The sequence below is a fragment of the Gadus chalcogrammus genome, chromosome 13 (assembly GCF_026213295.1).
Source record: "Gadus chalcogrammus isolate NIFS_2021 chromosome 13, NIFS_Gcha_1.0, whole genome shotgun sequence".
In the NCBI taxonomy this organism is placed as follows: domain Eukaryota; kingdom Metazoa; phylum Chordata; class Actinopteri; order Gadiformes; family Gadidae; genus Gadus; species Gadus chalcogrammus.
In genome coordinates, this window is record NC_079424.1 from 23,152,800 (window position 1) to 23,168,846 (window position 16,047).

Consider the following 16,047-nt stretch of genomic DNA (forward strand, 5'->3'; position numbering starts at 1 on the left):
TATTACAGGACGGTCAAATCCTATTCTAGCCACTGAACGTGATGCTTGTCTTTACTGGCCAATATAGCCTCAAACTATAACATACTAGCCGGCTGTGTGTTTGTGCGTGTGTGTGGGATTTATACGTATCCAACAATGACAATATAAATTATATATATATATATATATATATATATATATAACATTATATTATGTGTATATTTATATATATATTGTCATTATTGGATACAAATAAATATTATATATAGGTGTTTATGTATGTATATATATATATATATGGGTGTGTGAATGCATATATGTAAGATAGATAGATAGATAGATAGATAGATAGATAGATAGATAGATAGATAGATAGATAGATAGATAGATAGATAGATAGATAGATAGATAGATAGATAGATAGATAGATAGATAGATAGATAGATAGATAGATAGATAGATAGATAGATAGATAGATGGATAGATATGTCATTATTGTAGAGGTATAAATCCTAGATGTGTGTAGTAGCCTACTACTGGTCCTTGTTGTGCGGTGCTAGAATAATGAGAAACGTTTCCTCACCGGGCGCTAGGATCCAGAGGAATGACTCTCTCTCTCTCTCTCTCTCTCTCTCTCTCTCTCTCTCTCTCTCTCTCTCTCTCTCTCTTTTTTGCTCTCTCTCTCTCTCGCTCTCGTTCGGCTGCTCACTCTCTCGCTCACCCACTGCCTATCTCACTCTCGCTCACCCACTGCCTCTCTCTCTCTCTCTCTCTCTCTCTCTCTCTCTCTCTCTCTCTCTCTCTCTCTCTCTCTCTCTCTCTCTCCTCTCTCCTCTCTCTCTCTCTCTCTCTCTCTCTCTCTCTCTCTCTCTCTCTCCATCCTCGCCTTTCTCTCTGGACTGTTTTAAAGTCTCTGCCAGACTTGGGCTCACACGCTACTTCCTGGAGGGAGGAATGGAAAGCTTCCAGCCCTCTTCAACCATCCCCTCTGTGTTCATCCAGGAGCTGCAGCCCCAGCGCCGTGTCGCTGTCCCTACTGGTCCCCAGTCCCGGAGCTTCGGATCTCTGAGCTGCGTCGCTGTCCCCACTAGTCCCTATTAGTCCCGGAGCCGCGGATCTCTGAGCCGCGTCGCTGTCCCCACTGGTCCCGGTCCCGCGGATCTCTGCGCGCTCCACTGATACACGCTTCGTGACCATACACCGAATGATGAGGTCTGCTTTGGGGAACATCGAGGAGCTCTGCGGCTGTAGATTCTGACCGGGAAAGGCTCTTCTACACCGGTGTCAAACTCTCAGGTCGCCTGGTTATCATCCCCTGGTGAAGACCCCCTGGTTAAGACCCCCTGGTGATCCCCCCGCCGCTTTACGCAGCAGGCGACCAGCATCCAACCCAAGGATACCACTGTACCGCTTTACCAACATCTGTCCGTGATTGAAGATACCAAACAGTGGTCCGTGATTGAGGATACTGATTAGTGGTCCGTGACTTAGGATACCAAACAGTGGTACGTGACTGAGGATAACGAACCGCTGTCCGTGACTGAGGATACTGAGGATACCGAGCGGTGTCCGTGCTACCATGTGCAGGCTTCTGCGGTCGTGTTGCTGGTGGATTTTCCCCCTGATCTCCTCAGCCTTCTTTCTCTTGGGCGCCGACTGTCACCCAGGTAAGTTGGATCTCCAGATCCCTAGTCCCGTCTGCAGGGTTGATAAGACCGTCATCATCCGATGTGCATATCATGCCATTTACCCAACGGAACGTGGCTTTAGGCTGTTTTATTGGGTCATTTGTAGGGATAGCAGTCGCATGTGTTTTATGAACAGACATATATAGAGTGATGTATTCAATGAGCCAGAGCCAAACGTCTGAAAAAGGTTCGACCGCCGAGATGAAGTGTCCTGAATGATCCGCGTCATGTAAACTCTGCCCCCAAAGCCTCTCGCTTCAACATCTGCTTTTTAACCCTTTCAACGCCTACCCAATGCATGCAGAGTAGGGCGAGGGGGATTCACGCAAAGCGTTGGGATGTGTTGCGTCAGGACGGAGGTCCATACCCCCCTCTGGTTTAGGAGGGAGTGGTCCCAGCTGAAGGACTGAGGTCAGGACCCATCTTAGGTTCAGGAGGGTAGGGGTCTTAGCTGAAGGACTGACGTCCAGACCACCTCTGGTTGAGGGGGGAATTGGCCTCAGCTGCAGTACTGAGGTCCAGACCGCCTTTGGTTCAGAGGGGAACTGGCCTCAGGTGCAATACTGAGGTCCAGACCGCCCCTGGTTCAGGGGGGTAGTGGTTTCAGGCAGTCAGGACTGAGGTCCAGATATCCAGACCCGCCTCTGGTTGAAGCCACACGTGGCACTGCGTCCCGGTGCCCTAGTGTCACGTCGGGATGGACACAGGTCCTCTCTGTTTCCACTCTCTATTCCATAAAAACATCACCTATGGACCCTGTGAGGCGCATCTCCTAGTGGGCTTAATTTCACGACGTGGACATCCATCACATGGTTTATCATGTTAACTTGTGAAACTTTACGTTGCACAACAACAGCGTTTGGGAGGCTGAACACCGCGGATAGTGTCGGACACGTTCAGATCTAGTTTCATCTGGACTTAACCATATGGGAAAACTAAAATAATGCACTTAGAATCATGAAGACAATAGTGCTTTCCTTTGAGATTTAGCTTAAGCAGTTTTGACCTTGACCCAAATGAAGTGCAATATCTGCGAACGAGTTTTGGCTTTGATCTGTTCGACCAATTACCGATGATTTCCTCTCAGTTCTTTTGCCCGCATGTGCGCATCTTTTGTGTGACGAGGCATCCTGTGCGTCTTTTTCTCTTTTGTAGGGTATGCATTGTTGTCTTAATAATGTATATACCCTGGTCCCATGAAGCCGTCTTGGTCCACATACTGCATCATAACGTCCTGAATAGTAGAGCAGGAGTCCTCTTTTGTCTCAGAATATTTGTGTTTACGTGTGTGTGTAAATAAGGAATACAGATATCACTAAGCCTGTGACCCACGATGAAGTGCCAACTGTACAAATTAAGTGGGCCGCAAATAAAAAACTCCTCGGATCCAGTGTTTCACCAGGTTGAGCGTTGAGTGAGTGATCTCACATTGTTTTCACCAAGAATCCTGTGGCTTATTTGGTTAATATTTCACCTGGTCTCACAGGGAGAGAGGGCTTATCCAAGCGGCTTTCCTTGAAGCGCTGTCTGGTGGCAGTGTGTACACACTCAGGGCTTGCTTTCAGTGGCCGGGTGAATACCTAGTTAAATGGGCATTGTTGAAGGGAAGATCGGGGAGGAAACACTCACACGGTGCTGCGGGAGGCAGGCATCGGGTGGGGACGGCTTCCCCCCGCGCTTTGTCTTTAATCCTGCCCTGCATCGTTACGTAGATCATATCACACACTCACACACGTACGCATGCACACACACATACAAATTATAAAATATACACCATTGCACTAAGCACAGTCCACCATTTGCTGAGTGTATATGTTGAAAATAAGTAAATAATTCAGTCCTAACTATTATGGGATATGAGTTGTATTCGTCAGTAAGTAATTATCTAATCACAATACAGGTTTGTATTTTTAACGAGGTTGTGAACCGTGAGATTTGAAATATTAGATAAGAGATTGCATTTTATATCGTACTAAAAAACTGTTCCGTAAGAAAAGATGTGTGCTATTCTGAGATGGGTAGCCTACATTAGGGATTTCCACTGTATGGTGAGAATAATGTGGTTTTCACTGTAGTTTGTTTAGTCATTGTACTGTTTCCCCTGTAGCTCAACCTGTATTTTAGTTTTCTGCAAACCTTACATTTTTCTTATGTTTTTTTAATGGAGCAAACTTACATCCAACCCCCAAGGGTGAGTGGTGTCTCCCCTGGGACCCCCCCACCTCCCCTGTGGTGCATGTATTCACCCCATCCAGCTGCCTCTGAGTGAGGCCTGGACCGCTGGCACGACACCTCGGACGGGCTCAGCATCGCTTCCTCTTCTTCTATAAAACAAGCTTTAGATATAGATATAAGGAAATAGATATATATGAGTGAGAATTAAATCTCGTAGAAATATAATAATCATCAACATTTCAAATCTTTTTAGTGTGTCATTTATCTGTGACTGAAACGTAGCCGGTACGGGAAGGCGGTCTATGTGTGTGTGTGTGTGAGCTGCAAGGGGACACTGATCTGTCAGCTCAAACACTGCCTGTCCTCATCATTTACTCCATAACCTGCCAGCCAATCAGAGGACACAGAGCTCAAATCACACACGTACCACCACCAGACCAGGCGCCTCCGTACAGGACGGAGCCGTAGCCTGTAGCATAAGGATAATCTCCTCCTTAAATAAGAGGAGGAGTCGGGAGACGTTAATGGGAGGAAGAGAACCGAAGAGCAAAAGACGGACTAGAGGAGGAGTCGGGGCTTCAGTCTGTCGATAGCTGTGATGGGGGGGGGGGGGGGGGGGGGGATTGGGATCCATCGCTCTCTGACTGTCAGGGAAAAGAGCAAACAAAAACAAAGCTGAGCGTTTGTCATAATCTCACAGGCGCCTGAGCCAGCATATCTTTCACGACCCACTTCCTAGTGGCCTGTCTCCTTTCTTTATTGTTGCCTTACCAACCTTCTGCTGCTCTTGGGCGCTCTGCGTGAATGCCTGTAGGTGTGTGTGTGTGTGTGTGTGTGTGTGTGTGTGTGTGTGTGTGGGTGGGTGTGTGTGTATGTGTGTGCGCGTGCGTGCGTGCGTGCGTGCGTGTGTGTGTGTGAATGCCTATACGTGTGTGTGTGTGTGCATGAATCCCTGTAATGTGTGTGTGCGTGAATGCATGCAAGTGTGTGTGTGCGTGCGTGAATGCATGTAAGTTTGTGTGTGCGTGAATGCATGTAAGTTTGTGTGTGCATGAATGCATGTACGTGTGTGTACGTGAATTTATCTGTATGTGTGTCAGTGAATGCGTGTTATTGTGTCTGTGTGCATCAATACATGTACGTGTGTGAGTGATTGCTTGTACCTGTGTGTGTGCATGAATGCATGTAAGTCTGTGTGTGCGTGGATGCAGGTATGTGTGTGTGTGCGTGAATTTGTCTCTGTGTGTGTGAGTGAATGCGTGTTATTGTGTCTGTGTGCATCAATACATGTACGTGTGTGTGTGTGTGTGTGTGTGTGTGTGTGTGTGTGTGTGTGTGTGTGTGTGTGTGTGTGTGTGTGTGTGTGTGTGTGTGTGTGAATGCGTGTACGTGTGTGTGTGTGTGCGTGAATGTCTGTGCGTGTGCATGTGTCCATCCATGTGTGCATGCGCACACACAGCTGCACTGGTTCTCCATGGCGTGTTCTGTACGACTTCAGTAAGCAAATTAGACATTTTGCATTTGCTATCCATCCTGAGCAAGCCCCCCGAGTCCTTATCTGCACCTCTGTAGGTCTTTTGTCACAGCGATAGGTGAAGGTTGACATTTAGGGGGTGAGGAGGGTGTGTGTGTGTGTGTGTGTGTGTGGGAGGACGGGGGGCTTCGCGATTGGATATACTTGGCGGTCCTCCGTGCCAACATTATCATTGCCATCATCTCGGAGCACAGCGGCCATTATCTGGCCCTGCAGTGGCCAGGAATCTCCGATATCAGCCGGGTCACTCTATCAGCCAACCTGTCATCGCCAGGCCTGCTCCCCATTACAGATTGATTAAAAGATTGTGTGTGTGTCTCAGGGAACATGGTGCTGATGGGTGGGTAGTGGGGGGGAGATGGGTGTGGGGATCAGTGTCAGAGAGTTTTCTGTGTAAGATGCCATTTGGAAGCCTAATTGTTGCCTGGCGATTACAAAGGGAGGAGGGGGGGGGGGCGGGGGGGTTGGTGAGGGCAGGAGAGGTTTACATCTGAGAACCCAACGTGGCTCCATCGATCGAGAATAAAGCTGGTTGTAGCGCACACCAAACAAGATAAATCCGTCTGATAAGGACAACAATGGCCCTGATGATAATATTAAATTCATGCTGTTAATAACATCTTGCAAAACGAAAAAAAAAAGATCTTATTTTCCTTTCTTTTTTCAGATTTTTTTATCGTGCTTGGCCAAGCATACAGATGAGGGTGTTTAATCTGTTCCTTATCACTGCTCCATTCTCTGCTAAATGTATGCACCTAATAAGCTGCCAGGTCCTTGTAGCTGGTGCATGAGGAGATTCGGCGTGGCCTCTCTCTCTCTCTCTCTCTCTCTCTCTCTCTCTCTCTCTCTCTCTCTCTCTCTCTCTCTCTCTCTCTCTCTCTCTCTCTCTCTCTCTCTCTCTCTCTCTCTCTCTCTCTTAATAGGCTGCCAGATAGAAGAGTCACCGCCTGATCAGCACCTGGCTGTGTCTGTTTGCTCTTCTTCTGCCTCTCCCTCATTGTTCCACTTCATTGTTTTAATTAAGTCTCCGGCCCCAAGCACCTTATTTGCATCAGAATAGGTGTTTCTGGAAGTTCTGTTTTTTTCACTTTTCTTTGACCACTCGTTACGCTATTCCATCTGGTGTGCAGAGGTCAAAGGAGGTGTGCACGAGCTTTGAGGTTTGAGCTTTTTTAAACATTGAAAATTTGAAATTCAGTAAACCGATAAAATTAAATGCTTAAAAGTTCTAACTGACCTTCAGTCTTTACTTTCTTAGCCAGGGAGTTGGTGGAGACACAATCCAAAATAATTTTTTAGATTGGATTTTTGTCCGCATCTGCAAAGCTAATTTGAAATGAAATTTACTCAAAATAATATAATTTGTGTTGCGCAATGTCCTCATTAAATTAATGATCATTAGAACATTCCTATTTTCCAAACCCTGGTACATAGTGTTATTACCTTCAGACCACAGATGCACGGTGCTCATTAATTAAGGTACATTCCTAATGTCCAAACCCTGAGACGTCATGTTATTACCTTCAGACCAGAGATGCAGGACCGCTCTTCGGGCCCAGGCTCAGCTCACTTGGCTCTCGCCTGCCTTCACTGTCCCCGCTGGCTCTGAGGGGTGCGGTAGCTTGGCCCCTGTGTTAAAGCGGGCCCCGTGGGGAAAGCCTGTCAGCTGGACGGAGGCCGGCTAACTTGACTGATGGCAGCAGCAGAACGCTGGGTGTAGAGGTGAGGAGGAGCAGGTGAGTGGGGCACTGGAGGGACACACTGATGTCTGTGTCACTTCTGCTTAGATCCCACTACGGCCTGTGCCTTCAGATTACAGATTGGAGTGTCCGAACGCAAGCTCCTAGTCTTTATCTCCTCACGTGGGTTTGTCGCATGACGAAAACATGCCTCAATTTTGGTACCGCGTTTAATTTACCCTGAGTTAAAAAAAAAGTCCAGAAAAGGATAATAAAAACACAGTCTGAATGATCACCATTTGGTTGTATTTAGTCTCTTTGATGAAGATGGCGTTCCAACACCTGCACACAGGGAGGGGTGGGGAGGTAGTTTCCTGATGTATAATTCATTTTTTGGGATAATTGATTGCATAAATAAGGAGAGTTAGCCATTTCATTCATTAGTGACGAAAGCAATTAAAATGACGATACAAGTGAAGACCTCAATATCCTCCTCAGGAAGCAGAATGAAACACATGCGTCTTCTAATCAGATTGTTTTATAGTGAGTGCTCATTATTAGCATTTGATTCAAATAAACAGACCATTAGCACATTAACCCCTTTTTATAGAGCCCAAAAATATAGTCTATACATTTGTGTTCAAGGAAAAGGGGTGAGTTGTGTACACACATCGGGTATGTCGCCTAAATGTTCTGACGGGATTATAAGAGAGCATTGATTCATAAAGCCCTTTTACTTCCCCATCAAAAGGGAGGCAAAGTGCTAAAATGCATTCATCCCTTCATCTGTTCCACTTCCACCAGCCCCCCCTCACCCGCTGACTTTATCGCCTCCGGCTCTTGAATTAATTTTCCCTGTAACACCCATTTGTCTCAGACAAGAGTTCCCCCACACAGTCACTCATTATGGGCCCCAATGAGGGTTATTGTTGTTTTTAACTAAAAAACGTTTTGCTTTTAGCCACGATGAACAGGTGACGGCAACATTTCTGTTTGATTTAAATGAGAAAATCTCTTAAGTTTTAATGTAGCCTTTTTAGTAATATCAATGAGATGTAGCCTGGCACCTTTCACCATCCTACTTAAGAAGGCTGAGGCTGGAGCTTTAGTGGGCGCCCATTTGGACCAGCTGCAGACCTCAAAGCAGAGAGAGGCTCGAGAAACCAAACCAAGTGGAAGGGGAGGAAGAGATTCCCACATGACAAGGAGGGTTGCGTCACATATTCAGTGTTCTGAATGTGAGTGGGGGAGTGTGCACAGCCCTCCTCATTAAATTATTGCAGTGGCGTTGGTTCCTCCACTTTAATGCTTCGAAGACACTGGCTTCCTCCTTGGAGAGACGGAACTTGGGGGCCACGAGATGACTGCAGACCAATTTGTCTTACTTCTAGGGAAGGCAGTTTAGACCACAGCACCCTCTCTTTGGCTCTCTCTCTCTCTCTCTCTCTCTCTCTCTCTCTCTCTCTCTCTCTCTCTCTCTCTCTCCCCCATCCTCTGGTGACCTCTTCTTGTCTTACATCTCTATTCCGTGAGCCCTCTAGTTAGTTTAAAGCCAATCCCCTGTGCTCCTGCTTGTCTCACTGTCTCGGACCGGCGTCTAGTTTCTCGCTCCTTGACTAGGGTTATTTTACATTTATCTTGCAGAATTATTGGAAGGTGTGTAAATTCACAGTAAATTGTGTAGATAGATATTTAGAAAGAGACGACTTTCACACACATCCATTACAAAGGGTAGTAAATGCATCTGTGATGATTTGGATTGTTATTCAGAAGGGTTTTGACACAACTTTGACATGGGGGGGGGGGGGGGGGGGGGGATTAAGCTTTCGGTTTTAGAGTACATATATTTGGTTAATTTAATGCATAAATCAGGAGCATTAACCATTTACTTTTTACAAAAGCAATTTAGATGAAAATACAAGTACAGACGCTAAGGCTGCAATATCCAATATCCTCCAAGTTGGATTAAGAACTGATAGTATGGAGCCCAAGAATAATGTCTTAAGTTGGTTTATTGTGGATATAAATATTTTTTTAAAGATTGCAAAAGTTCCCTACGACTTTGCTCACACGTACACACACACAAATTAGAAACTTGCAAGAAGGATTTTTTGGGCAACATTTACGTCGATGCACTGGAAGGAAGTGATCTGGATAACGTCAACACATGTACCACACTAAAAGTGCTCAATGTGCAGGGGTTTCCACATCTGCCCACATCTGCCTGTATTTTAGTTTCTTCTGTAGCTTTGATCTTCTTCATACATCCCTGTAGTTGCCTTCCTGTAGCAGAGAACTGGGATTACTCCCATCTTCTGTACCGTTCAGACACGGCGTGACAGCGCACAGCTTGTAGCTGCAGGTCTGAAACTGTCATCCTGCTGACAGGTGTGTGTCAATGTAGAGAGCGTTCTTAATCTGAGCTCGTCTCACACCACTCTTTGAGGTCAACAATGTGCATTGCGTCGCTGGCTTCAAGAGAAAAATGAACCAAAAATCGAAATGTGACACCCAAGGTGAGTCAATAATCAGTATTGAGCGATGAATGCTCCAATTTGTATTAGTGGGAGTCCTCTTCAGATAATCTGAACTGGAATGCATCATCTTTCTCTGGCAGAAAGATGATGATGTGGCCAAGTCAATGCTTTCAGATGAAGACAAATGTGTTTTGGGGTTGCTATGCAGGGGCTGACCTTCCGGCTTGTTCTACAACAGGACTCCTTGCTCCTCTAACCAGATGTTGAACAGATGTGCGTCGCTAATATCACCCCAGGGTGAACTGATTTTTACTCTTTCCAACTCAATCCTCGGATGATATGATCATTCCTACATTTAACCTTCGCAGTGCCTTCTGTCAAATCAAATCTTCAGAAATGTGCATTTGTATCTCCCACCCTCTTACCCATGAACTCCCCCTTTTTATTAGGTGGCTTATCTGTTTTCCAGACGTTACTCTGAACGTTGTTACCTGAAAGTGGAGGGAGTGAGCGAGCTTGTTATGGGAGAGATGCTCTTTCTGCAGCAGTTCAGTCCGAGGGGCCGTCTCCGCTCGTTCCTCACTGTTAGACAAGCGTCTGTGTTCCACATGAAACCCTTTTGGATTTATGCCGCAAGTGTGGCTATCTTTCTTCTGTTAATCACCCCAGGCCGGCGCGGTGGCTTCTGGTGTCCCCCAGGTCGATGGATGACCTGCGGGGGAAATCGAATGGAAAGCATCCAAGCCCGACACTCCAGAAAGTACCTTTCTGCATGGTGCCATGCTGAGCCAAATAATAGGAAAGGGAGCTAGTTCTCTATTTACTGTTGGCTTCGGATCTGATGGAAAAGTGCCTTCTCCACCCATTCATCAAGTGTACGGCTGGAATAGAGAGGAGCCTTATTATTCCATATATCTTAAAAATATAAGTTCTCCCGAAACGGGCGCCTTGGGGATCTTATTGTTTGATCATATGCTTGAATTGTGGTTAAATCTGTTGCTGTGAATTCAAATCGTAATGATCATCGGATTTTAACAGACAGGTCAATCTTGTTATCAAGACACTTTCGACTTGCACTCGTGATTTGAGAAAAGCACATGCATGTGCTTTTAATGGCACATGCATGTGTTCTGTTCAGAAACCCAAGACAAAACATGAATGGACCCATCTGCTTTGAGAAAAATGTTCCACTCTTATTCCAATCCTAATGATTTGTAGAAGAGAAAAACACCCCGTTTGTGTGCTTCAAAGGCTTGCTTTAGCACTCAATCAGTTCTCAATTTGAGCTATCTGCCTCTTCGACTCTTTTAGTCTTTCAGTTGGAGTAAATCCGATCAAGCTGTTAGTGCCATGTTTTACCTTCGCTTTAAGTAGTATTGCATTGGCAGTAAAGTCATTACATTCTAACTTTGTAGGAGTAGTGTGAGTAATAGTAATAGTGAGTGATCTTCTTTCCTTGTGTTTCCTTGTGTCTTACTCTTTCTCTGGACCTCAGGCCTATTCCAATTTCTTGACTCTCTCTGGTGTCTCATGGCGTTGATGATGCGACGGTTCTAGAATCAACAGAGAAGGCAATGACTTCCTCTATAGCTGTACAGTATGGGGCCGTGTACGAGACACCATGGCCAATTCACTGCCTCCTCCATGCTGTGTTGAGCTCTGTGTTCTGGAACGTTCCGAGGCCCTACACTAACACAAGCCTCCTTCAGGGGCCCTGTCGTCGACGCCACACTTCCTGCTCCCTTCTTCTTCTTCTCTTGCTTCCTGGCCTTGTGCTATTCTCTATTTAAACCGCACCTAATTGACGGTGTGGATAATAAGTCTCTAGTGAGTGTTTTTTGTTGCTTTGCTGCAAAAGGCTGGTACCATTGCCATGATTGCTCTACCAGTCGTTCTGATAACTAAAGCTGCGTCAACGCAGCTTGCAGTATGAATCTGTCAATGTTTAAGACCTGCTGTACACTTGTGCACTTGGAAAGTTGAACATCACACATGCATAAATATTCATTACCAGCTTCCTAGTATTACCGAAAGCCATGCAAACACTTTCTCATCTACAGGTGGCTGAAGTCGACAGCCATCGCTGTCCCCAGCAGCAGCTCAGCTTCATGTCACACCCTTTGTTCGCTCACAGAATGGTCTTATCTCAAGATGGGTGATAATTGATGAATTAATAATAGTATGATGAAGGGGGATCACAGCACATCTGCCACTGTTTCATTTGAGACCTACAACAGGAAACAGTCACAGTTCTTGTTTTTCCTCACTTTCATTACTCACTATCTATTTTGTGTGCAAATCAGTGTTGCATCCAAAGGAGGAAGTCCAGCCACTGAGTTGTAGTCACAGTGAACAAAAGCGATGCTCAGCTATCGTATTTGGGAAACTTCCTACCAGGAACACAGTTTAATGCTTCAAGTCTAGGAAATTACCCCAGATTGTGCAGAAATGTCACAGAATCTTTCAGCAATCTTTCAGCAATGCTTTGCCATTTATCTCCGCGTGAGCTTACTCTTTCTCTGTTATTTCTAGTGAATTGCATTGCAGGGCACTCAAATGCAATGATTGCTGCTGAGACAGTTCAGTAAACTTAATATAAATTAACCTTTTTATAATGTCATCTTAAAAGTCTGCTTTGAAAAATGTTGGCTCTTTCAATGGTAGATTGTAAATACATTTTCCCCTCTCTGACCGTAAAGATAATTAACAGCATCTCCTCTTTCAAAGTAGTAATAGCATACACAGACCCCAGCTTGTTGTTAATATGCTGCCATTGATATTACTGCACTACTGGTGAGATAAAAAAAAAAGAGATAAAGAGATTAAAGGTTGTCCAATGTAGCCGCTGAATATGCATTCGGACGGCCGCCTACTACAGCTGGAAAAAGGGAAGCTCTTCTCGATGTGGACGGTTTCTCTGGGTATGAAAAGATATATCATGAGAAATCAGATTGCTCAGATCCTGTTCCATGCATTATCCTCAATCAAGCAAATCACAATTATTTAACAGAAAGTAGGAAGACACAGCCACAACACAACCTTTCTTGCTGTCGTAATGTATAGTTGCTAAAACACCTATGTAGTCCACACTTTGTAAAAATCAACCTCTGAGGAAAATCATTATTTTTTCTTCTCGAAAAATTCTGCTAATCTGTGCATAAACAGATGCTGTTTATGCACAAATTGTGGATGCTGTACCACAATTTGGTGTTAGTCACTGTGTCCATGCACCTTGAGTGTGACCCATGTCGGCATATTGGACATGCAAACTCTGAGTTCATCTCGGTGTCTCAGTTCAGGGAGTCAAGAGTCAAAAGCAGCCGGTCCTGAACTCTTCACCCTTCACCACATAGTGAAGGTGTTCTATTCCCACCTCCTGCCCTGGAGCACTCTGCTGCTGCTCCGGCTTCGTGGCTTCTCCTCAGGGAAGCGTTCCTGGCTCACATATGAGCCAGGAACGACGGGCAACCTGGGCAACCCGGAAAAGTTAGATGCTAATGATTATCAGCAGTCTCAGTTCTAGCGAGGTTAGCCATTGTCAGCCATAACCGTTGATAACACGTTGAAATGTTTTCACACACATAACATGTCCACAGACACTGGACAGTACTGTGCCTGATTTAATGAGACACAACTAAGACAGAGTTGCTAATAAATAGTATATAACTACAGCTTTCACCCTGCTCGATGTGCAGAGCATCCATCTTGGATAATGATTTCATGGTTCTTTTTCCCGACCTCAGGGTTCGATATCTGGTTGAAATTTTGCGACTGGGAACTTCTGGAAGTTGGAAAAGTCCAACTCCCCAGGTAAAATAGGAGGCACCATTAAGCATTTATAGTTGTTGATTCGTTCACAATGGAAGCTAGAATGTGGTGGTGGATGCTTTGCCTGTGTGGACCTCAAATTAAACCTTGCCTCTTTTACTCCAGGGTACACATACTGATTAGAATGAATATAATGCATGCATATCCCATAATATAATAGTTCAAGCAAAAAGCCCAATCCCACACTGTAGCCACTGTATAACGATGGTGCCATTTGAAGGGAGCCGTCCTCCTGAGTGTGGAATACTTTCAGCCACCGTCTCTCCAGAGTACACCACTCCATGGCAGAGAGGGAGGTAGGCAGACGTGTTTGCATTAATAAGAGCACAAATGGAAGGACTATCTATACATCCAGGGGACTCACGTATATATATATATATATGTAAAAAGGGAAGACTTTAACAGACAAAGGATGACATTCAGCAGCTAGTGACGGCTGAGAGTGTTGCGGAGGCTAAAGATAATGGATGTGAATTGGATTAAATGGGATGGGTGGAGAGACATTAGCAGTTGGGTCAGAGCCTCTATTGTAGTGTGAGTCACTTCCCCCCGTCTAATCTCACTAATTAGCCTCTAGTTGAGTCAGACAGTCAGACACCCCCTCCCAGCCCACCTTCATCTGTCCCATATAGAAAAATAATGGTGCGGGGGTGTGTGTGCGTGTGTGTGTGTGTGTGTGTGCGGCGTTGCGTGCGTGTGTGCGTGCATGCGTGCGTGCCTGTGTGTGTGTGTGTGCACGCAGGCCTGTGTAGAGATGAAGGACTGGTTATTGCGAGCTCGGTATGTCCGCCTCCCTCAGGACTGCGTTTATGTTTGTTTGTTTGTTTGTGTTGTGGAGGATTTGCTGTTGCCCAGCTGCAGCGGTGACGGTGAGGACAACAACATGACACTATCGATACTAATGTATTCTGTATTTATCTCAACGGTCCGGAGCCATACTGGAACCAGATTCATGAACACTTCTGCAAGAGGCTCTAATGTTCTAAGATACAGTAGAGAGCAGAGGACAGCATTGCCTTCACCTTGATGTTGATGGCAATACCTGAGTCCTCCCCTATGGAGCTTGAACTCAACTAAGGAAGTGCTGAACTAAATACAACTTGCAAAACGATGTACTGTATCGGAAACAAAGAGTACCGCGTGCCACTCCTAATCATGATCACCATTCCAGGCAGGAGTCTAACATGTTGGAAACTTTCAACCTGGGAGAAAAAACGAAGCCATTGTTATTGTGGAACGATAACACAAGACCCCCCAAGCTTCCTTCAGCCGGAGAGCATCGAGCGAGCGTGCCTCACTGCTGGGAGCAGCCATGGTCGCTCTCCAGAGAGCGGGAGCGTCTCAGGAACGGCCTGAGCCTCCTGCGCGGTTTGACAGGCCCTGTGATGTCACCTCAGCCAGCCAGCCGTGAGCGGAATGCTAATGGGGCGGCCTGTGATCCCGGGCGTACCGGTCTGTGTTATTATGCAACCGGCAAACCGCCGCTCAGATCCTCAGAGAGAGGGAGAGAAAGGTGGACAAGCACGCTGGGGCTGGGCTCCTTTTCTATCTGCTACCATTTCTGCGTTCATTGCAACATGAGATGAAGTCTTTTAGTTATTCTCTGCTCAAATGCAGTAAACTGAAAAACAATACTTTTGTTTTTGGCCGTCGCTGGTTAGGGGTGGGCTTTTCATCACTGAACCCCACACATGACCTCTTGGATGATGTTAGTCCTACCTGTATAAACAACATATCAGGGTTGGGGTAGTGGGTGGGCATCATGGATGAGATGGGATTGGGAGGCAGTGGCAGCTTATAACCTGCTCCAAATGGATTTGTAATAGCTATCCATAGGGGTGGTGATCGGCTGGATGCCGTGACACCAATTTGAATGCAGATTTGAGATGTGGCCGAGGGACCTGGCTCTGGGTAAAAGCATGAGAGGCCTGTGCTCACGTGTGCCTGCAGTCTGGAGCGTTCAGCCACGGCTCCATCGGTTCCTAACCCATGGGTGAGCAAGTGTGCATAATGGTGTGCATGATCAGCTGTGGAGGTGCTAGGCTGTGCATGTGTGCGACCGTATTCAAGACGTTCCATTTCTATTGCTTGTGTAAGAGTCTGTGTTTGTGTATGATGCTGTTGATGCCTAATGTGGAAAGAAACATGCATATTGGGCGGCATGTGGCTTAGGAGGTAGGGCGGGTTGGCTGGTAACCAGAAGGTTGCTAGTTTGATCCTCGGCTCCACATAGCTGAGTGTCGAGGTGTCCCTGAGCAAGACGTCTCACCCTGAATGCTCCCGACTAGCTGGCTGTTGCCTTGCATGGCTGACAACGCCGTGGGTGTGTGAATGTGTGCATGAATGGGTGAATGTTAGGCAATATTGTTAAGTGCTTAGAATGGCCGCTGGTTATAAATGCACTGTATAAAGGCTATTTACCATTTACATTATAAGGTAAAGGGAGATCTAATTCCTTGTTTTATTCCTTATTTTCGCCCATATATTGAGCTTGTTAGCAGGACATGTATGTCCAGCTGGGCAGGAGGCTGGGTGTAGCAGCAACACACACACAGAGAACCACCAACAGTGTGAGCCAGCCTGGGGACAACACAAAGAAAGGCAGCAACTCTGGCTTTTGGCTCATCACACACATGGAGCTTACGGAAGAGATGTAAAAACAAAACAGGTTGTGTTCTGCCTTTTCC

The 16,047-nt window shown here is 45.9% G+C and overlaps 1 protein-coding gene across 1 annotated transcript in view; it reads left to right on the plus strand.

Moving 5' to 3' along the window:
• The first annotated feature begins 953 nt into the window (after positions 1-953).
• ptprga (protein tyrosine phosphatase receptor type Ga) overlaps positions 954-16,047 on the plus strand; it is a 331,197-nt gene continuing 316,103 nt past the window's right edge. The window contains exon 1 of the mRNA XM_056605312.1: positions 954-1,646. Coding sequence (XP_056461287.1) covers positions 1,559-1,646 — 88 coding nt within the window. The 5' untranslated portion in view covers positions 954-1,558. The remainder of the gene's footprint in view (positions 1,647-16,047) is intronic.